The 7,919-nt window shown below is 41.5% G+C and overlaps 1 protein-coding gene across 1 annotated transcript; it reads left to right on the top strand.

The window, feature by feature from the left end:
- The first annotated feature begins 360 nt into the window (after positions 1 to 360).
- On the top strand, positions 361 to 1,514 carry LOC149500896 (putative transposon-derived protein F52C9.6). The gene is made up of 2 exons (XM_089735502.1): positions 361 to 847; positions 1,321 to 1,514. Exons 1-2 carry the CDS (start codon positions 361 to 363, stop codon positions 1,512 to 1,514), a joined length of 681 nt encoding a protein of 226 aa, XP_089591628.1.
- Positions 1,515 to 7,919: the final 6,405 nt, after the last annotated feature.

The following is a 7,919-nucleotide window of genomic DNA, read 5'->3' as shown; positions in this document are numbered from 1 at the left end:
TTACGCGCTGGGGCTCGTGATAAATAAAATTTCACCAAAGTACAACCAAAAACTGTATTCAACACTTACAACACTTAAAAGGCTTCACAAACACTTTAAAGTTCTCAATTCGCTTGTTCCGCTTCGCTTCAGGTGATCCGTTCGCTGTTTCGCTTCGAGTAGTTCCGATAACTGACTGACTGCGTGCCATCCCTGCAACACTTTTATAGTCGATACCTCATGCCTAGAATTATCGAGAATATTCCACACATCTCTAGTATTGTGTTTCCGCTATCTGACAATAAAGTAAAGAAGGGCGTAAAGATCTCGAACTTACGATACGCTGATGATACCACATTAGTGGCGTCATCAGAAGAGGAAATGGAGGAGCTGCTGCGACGTCTGGTTATAGTTAGCGAGGAAATGGGACTAAAGATCAACCAGTCCAAAACAAAGATCATGATCGTGGATAAATACGGCACCCTTAACGAGAATAATATTCTTGGCCAATACGACATCGTCAAGACTTTCGTGTACCTCGGCTCGATTATTTCCAATAAAGGTGGATCGGAAACCGAAATAAGGCGACGCATCGGAATGGCCAAATCCGCTATGAGCCAGCTAAACAAAATATGGAGAGATCGAAACATACTCAAGAAGACGAAAGTGCAAATTGTTGAGACGCTCGTTTTCTTAATCTTTTTGTATGGGGCTGAGACCTGGATCTTGAAAGAGTCTGACAGGCGACGCATAGACGCGTTTGAGATGTGGTGCTGGCGGCGCATGTTGCGCATCCCTTGGACGGCTTTCCGGACGAACGCTTCCATCCTCAACGAGCTAAAAGTTGACCAGAGGCTATCCACCAAATGTCTATATAGAGTGCTCCAATACTTTGATCATATAGCAAGAAAACCCTCTGACAACCTGGAGAGACTCATAGTGACGGGTAAAGTGGATGGAAGACGATCCAGAGGTCGTAGCCGAAAAAGGTGGAGTGACCAAGTGTCTGAGTATCTGGACATGAGGCTGAGCCACGCACTTCACTGTGCCACTGACCGACATAAGTGGCTAAAAATTACAAAAAAGGTCACAGGCGGGCGCATCACGATGCTCAGCAATGAGCGATCGACTGAAGGAGAAGGAGGATCTGACAATAGATGGCGTTGTACTTCTCGAGTGTTCTAAGTGCTACTAGATCGTCGATATTCGTTCGACTATCCGGCGATAGATGGCGTTACTCTTACCGGCGTAACAATATAATAAAATTTGTATAAATACATCTTGAATGAATACAATCTTGTATGAATACAATCTTGTATGAATACAATCTTGGTCATATAGCCAAAAAACCCTCTGACAACCTGGAGAGACTCATAGTGACGGGCAAAGTGGATGGAATACGATCCAGGGGTCGGAACCGAAAAAGATGGAGTGACCAAGTGTCCGAGCATATGGGCATGAGATTGAGCCACTGTGCCACTGGCCGACATGAGTGGCTACAAATTACAAAAAAGTCACAAGCGGACGATGCTTAGCAATGAGCAACGAACTGAAGGAGGGGGAGGAGGAGTATGAATACACTTTAATGAACTTCTTTGATCAGGTTAAAATTCTACAAATACCCATAAATTTATTACTCTGATGGTCTAGCTGTCTTTTGGAATAGATTGTGGATAATAGATGTAGTGAGCAGTATTTACATTTTAGCTTTATTTTTTTTCTGTTACTATTGTGTGTTAAATTTTCTGTAAGTATAAAAATAAGGAAGCCGTCGTGGCCTAAAGGATAAGACGTCCGGTACATTCGTATGTAGCGATGCATCGCAAAATTATAATTTGCGGAATTACTGGTAGTAGGACGTCTTATGAGTCCGCACGGGTATATACCACCACCCAGCCGATTTCTGCCGTGAAGCAGTAATGGTGGCGGCATTTACTTTGTAGATGTTTATGGGCTCCGGTAACCACTTACCACCAGGTGGGCCGTGAGCTCGTCCATCCATCGAAGCAATAAAAAAAATCAAACGAAAACACATTTTTTTTTTATCCCACTAATGTTTCTTACCATGCAAGCATTGTTACTCAATTGAAAATCAACTGACGCGCGAGGTGAACGGCCGCAGGGGAACTCAGGAGACGACTACACCCACCCGCATTGCATTGAGGATTCACCTAATATTGGCTACTTAAAACAGCTTCGCCTTTTTAAGAGAGATCTCAATGTTTCCTGTCAGTTTTAGAGTTACAGTGTACCCGGTGTATATCACTTTAGTTTCTTCTAAAGCCCCGTATATTCCTATACAACACAGCAATAATTTATGTTTAACTGGCCACCCGCCCTCACTTCGCTTCGGAACTGTCATTTATTATTGATTTCTCCACTATTTAATGGATGTTATTGGAACGAAGTTCCTTACGGCAGGCTTGGAGGGGATAGGGATTTTGCTGCGCGACCGAACTGAAAAAAATGTGATAGTAAAACCGTAAGAAAAAAAGTGTGTGTGTCCGCTCCGACGCACGACTGGAGTTTACTCCTCAAGAACGATTATAAAATAAATATTCGTGCTATTCCATGGTCGTCAATATCCAAATAAAATAATGAGAGAAACGCGCGATCAGTACGAGGCTTTGTGGCGGACTGCCGGCGCAGCAGCCCGGCGTCACCTGCGATAACGCGGCCGCGCGTTGGCTCCTGATTGGCGCGCGCACGCATCACGCAATCAGGAGCCAATCAGGCGCATAACGCATTTCGTGTGACATGCTAGTACGATTTTGATTGGCGCGCGCACGCATCACGCAATCAGGAGCCAATCAGGCGCATAACGCATTTCGTGTGACATGCTAGTACGATTTTGATTGGCGCGCGCACGCATCACGCAATCAGGAGCCAATCAGGCGCATAACGCATTTCGTGTGACATGCTAGTACGATTTTGGTCCCCATAATTTTCATACCCCGGGCCTATATATGTAAATCGATTCTAAAGGAGTAAACTCCAAAAAAGTGTGTGTGTCCGCTCCGACGCACGACTGGAGTTTACTGGATATAAAAAATTAAACGAAACAATACGAGAAATAGTTCTATATTACGACAACACGATACACTACAGATTATTAACAAATTAACGAGACACAAAACAAACGACTAACAAATATATGAAAATACAATAATGAGAGAAACGCGCGATCAGTACGAGGCTTTGTGGCGGACTGCCGGCGCAGCAGCCCGGCGTCACCTGCGATAACGCGGCCGCGCGTTGGCTCCTGATTGGCGCGCGCACGCATCACGCAATCAGGAGCCAATCAGGCGCATAACGCATTTCGTGTGACATGCTAGTACGATTTTGATTGGCGCGCGCACGCATCACGCAATCAGGAGCCAATCAGGCGCATAACGCATTTCGTGTGACATGCTAGTACGATTTTGATTGGCGCGCGCACGCATCACGCAATCAGGAGCCAATCAGGCGCATAACGCATTTCGTGTGACATGCTAGTACGATTTTGGTCCCCATAATTTTCATACCCCGGGCCTATATATGTAAATCGATTCTAAAGGAGTAAACTCCAAAAAATCAGTGGAAAAAAAGTGTGTGTGTCCGCTCCGACGCACGACTGGAGTTTACTGGATATAAAAAATTAAACGAAACAATACGAGAAATAGTTCTATATTACGACAACACGATACACTACAGATTATTAACAAATTAACGAGACACAAAACAAACGACTAACAAATATATGAAAATACAATAATGAGAGAAACGCGCGATCAGTACGAGGCTTTGTGGCGGACTGCCGGCGCAGCAGCCCGGCGTCACCTGCGATAACGCGGCCGCGCGTTGGCTCCTGATTGGCGCGCGCACGCATCACGCAATCAGGAGCCAATCAGGCGCATAACGCATTTCGTGTGACATGCTAGTACGATTTTGATTGGCGCGCGCACGCATCACGCAATCAGGAGCCAATCAGGCGCATAACGCATTTCGTGTGACATGCTAGTACGATTTTGGTCCCCATAATTTTCATACCCCGGGCCTATATATGTAAATCGATTCTAAAGGAGTAAACTCCAAAAAGTGCGTGGAATAAAACCGTTAAATGAGACGTGCGCAGGCGCGACAGTCGCATACACAAGCGAGTAGTGTATAATACCTTTCTCTTTCTCCCTCTTTCTTTTCGTTCTCTCATCCATTCTCTTTCTATTATTATTTCTATTTTTCTATTTCGATGTAATTTTATGTTGTCAAACAAAAATAAAGAGACATATTTTGTTATTTTAGTTGATAATTTGAATTACGATGTTTTTTTATTTTAAGTAATTTATTATTTCCTAAAATACTGAATTTCCTAAATACTTTTTTTTTACTTTTTTACTTACTTAAATAAAAACTAATCAGCAAAATTTAAGAGAAAAATCAAGAAATCCTACATAAAATTGAGCACGATTTTTTTTGCAATTTGTGTCGATTCTACATTAGCCGAAGGAACTTCGTTCCTACCTGGTGTCCCACGACGCCACATAATTTTTATACATATAAACCTTCCTCTTCAATCACTCTGTATAATAAAAAAAAAACGCATCAAAATCCGTTGCGTAGTTTTAAATATTTAAGCATACATAGGGATATAGGGACAGAGAAAGCGACTTTGTTTTATACTATGTAGTGATAAAGCATTGGCATAGGCGTTGTGTGGAGTAATTCCTCCCTAATGTAAGGGCTGCCTCAAAAATTCTATATCGAAAAAAATCTGTCTGAATTACCAATGATTCTTTTATCACGAAAATCTAACGTTTCCAATTGGTGGTGATAATATATCATGCATCAAACCAGTTTTGAAACGGGTCTTTAATTGGTAAACAGCAGTTTGATTCAACTAATACTCTTGGTGACATCCATGATCTACGAAATCACTCGTCACGAAGAGGACTGAAGATTCTTTTAACTACAACTGCAGTGGAAATAAAAACAGAGACACACTAGTTTGCCATTATCACAAGTACATTCAAGTTATTCGCCTTTACGTACGCTCTTTCATTATTATTTTTTTTATTGCCTTTGTAGGCAGACGAGCATACGGCCCATCTGAAGGTGAGTGGTTACCGTCGCCCATGGACTTCAGCAATGCCAGGGGCAGAGCCAAGCCGCTGCCTACCGCTAGCCGCTGCCTACCGCTATTTTACTAGATGATGATTTTTTTTGATAACGCCATCTTGTTGTGTCTTTAAAGCGGTTAGTTGCCCTCAAGAAAAATAGTATTATTATTCGCCAATAGATGTCGGGAAGAGTTGATTATTGAAAACACGAAGAAAACATTTTCTTAAAATAAATCGTAGCTAGATCGATTTATCGCCCCCGAAATCCCCTGTATACAAATTTTATGAAAATCGTTGGAGCCGTTTCCGAGATTCAGATTATATATATATTAATATACAAGAATTGCTCGTTTAAAGGTATAAGATTTACTAGACAGTAAATAAAGAATTCACACGAAATCGTATTGTGTCGAAAATAATCATACAATTCAATATTATAATATACAGACGTATCCGAAACTCGAAAATCATCAATATCCGCCTTATCGCATCACTAGTAACATCTAATATCCGAATTGGCGTTCTCTTATACAGAACAATGATACTTTTGAAATATTTTCAAGCGAACTTCGACTTTATCACGTTCGTGTTAAGTTGGTCGTGTAATGTAGACGTAATTTGGTATTTTCACAGTCCGTGGGGAAATTATGTAAATGGATATAGGGGTACAGTTGGCAGGTATTTTGTCAGATAAACGTTATTTGCACAGTTCGATTAGGTATCGCACAATACCTAGGTATTTTGGAGGCTAGACATCCCTGATTTTATGTTCACATTTTATATGTTCAATTCACATGAGAGTTTACTAGATAACGCGAACATCTTATCTAGGTCAGAGGATAGGTCGATGAACTCACACCACTCACGACTATTTAGCTTCTGACCTATTCAAATCCTCGGGGATTAGAATGATAATTTATAACTAATTATTGGTTTGTCCGAACTATAATTTTCTTTTTTTGCTTTATTCTTATTTTTAGTTCGGTTCTATACCATCAATATATTTTTCTTTCTGTTTATAAGATTGAACAGAAGACAGTGCTAAAATCATTGGGTCTTATTGTACCAATAGACAAAATATAAATAAACAATGTACGTATCGCAAAAATTTATGGTGGGAATCGTCTTAGCTTTTTTTTCTACCTAAGCTGAGAGCCTTAAGAGGCTATTTCAGCGTAACCTTAAATAGTAGGTGAGCTCACGGGGCTCAAACTTGACGACGTTGCTAACACGAACCCTAGCAAGAGTCGTGCTTCCCAGAATCTACCACCGGATCGGAAACGCGACCCACTGAGAAGATCCGGCGAGAAACTCAGTGGGCTGTGTCTGTGGGTTAATTTACTCGTCGAGCCCTTCGTCGCAAACGACGGGTTCGACGAGAACGATGACCGGCGTCTTAGCTGTATCTTGGTATTGCTGACGTCCACGAGCGGTTATAAGCACTCACCATCAGATAGGTGATGTGTGCCTATGTGGATAAGGATACACATAGGCGGACTTTATCAAATTCCCCATCGGGCTTCTCCACCTATATCATTATCATTCTATAGTCGCCCAAAGTTGGACGAAAGGCTCTCTCAATTCTCATGATGGAGTCCGGTTTTCAGTTCTGATCACCTATTTCTTCCTGGCCATCCTTCTTGGCACCACCTAGCCGTGGGACGTCACACATTAGATCTTCCGATTTGCGGTCTCCATTCTACAATCCATCTTTTTTTTTTTTTTTTTTATTGCTTAGATGAGTGGACGAGCTCACAGCCCACCTGGTGTTAAGTGGTTACTGGAGCCCATAGACATCTACAACGTAAATGCGCCACCCACCTTGAGATATAAGTTCTAAGGTCTCAATTATAGTTACAACGGCTGCCCCACCCTTCAAACCGAAACGCATTACTGCTTCACGGCAGAAATGGGCAGGGTGGTGGTACCTACCCGTGCGGACTCACAAGAGGTCCTACCACCAGTAAACAAGAGGTCCTACCACCAGTAAAACCATCATCTGCTCTAACGATCGTCGCTTTTACGGCAATTATGCTTGCCCACTACCACTTCAGCTTGCCGATTCACTAAAACATGTCCATGACTATGTCTCTGTCGAATAACCTCATTTTATCCCTCAGAGAAACTCCGAGAGCGGTTCTTTCCATAGCTCACTGTACGACCTCGAGCTGACGGACCACATTTCTAATGCTAACGTTCTCGTGGTAAAATTCTTATTCTTATTCTTATCTATACTTCTATACTAATATTATAAACAGGAAAGGTTTGTTTGTTTGTATTGAATAGGCTCCGAAACTACTGAACCGATTTGAAAAATTCTTTCACTGTTTGGAAGCTACACTATTCCCGAGTGACATAGGCTATAATCTTTTTTGAAAAAAATTTGGGATTCTTACTAAAACTCAAATAATGTAACCCAAGGTGTAAATAAATTACCTAAAATATTCTTTACATCGCGTGCCCTGCGAAAACTATTGTGATAAATTAAAATAATGTACTACGACTTTGTAGAACAAATTATTTACAAAAAGTGTCGCGACAGCATATGTCTAACTATTATAATTATGCCGTAATAAGTGTTATTTAATTAAAAAAAATAAAACAACGTCAAATATCGTTGAAATATTTGTTAAAGGCCCGAGTGGAGCCGTAGCGGGCCGCTTGTATACAAATAAACAGAGAGACTGAACGAAATTATAAAGGTTCAATTTTAAACCACTTAGAAACGAAGTCCCGTGAAAAAGTGGCCGCGTTGAAATTTGAAGGGATGTTGGTGTGACAGATGTCAATATTTAACATCACGACCCCAGACGGTTCGTAGCCAATCAGATGTCATTCAGTGAC

Source organism: Bombyx mandarina, chromosome 19, assembly GCF_030267445.1.
Source record: "Bombyx mandarina strain Sakado chromosome 19, ASM3026744v2".
Taxonomy (NCBI): Eukaryota; Metazoa; Arthropoda; class Insecta; order Lepidoptera; family Bombycidae; genus Bombyx; species Bombyx mandarina.
Note: the sequence above shows the minus strand (reverse complement) of the source record. Positions and strands in the feature narration are given on the sequence as shown.

Bases quoted from the DNA above. Each gene is read 5' to 3' on its own strand.
- LOC149500896 (XM_089735502.1), top strand. From the start codon at position 361: ATGGAGGAGCTGCTGCGACGTCTGGTTATAGTTAGCGAGGAAATGGGA. The intron at 848-1,320 runs GTCTATATAGAG...TTGGTCATATAG, and splicing joins CCAGAGGCTATCCACCAAAT to CCAAAAAACCCTCTGACAAC.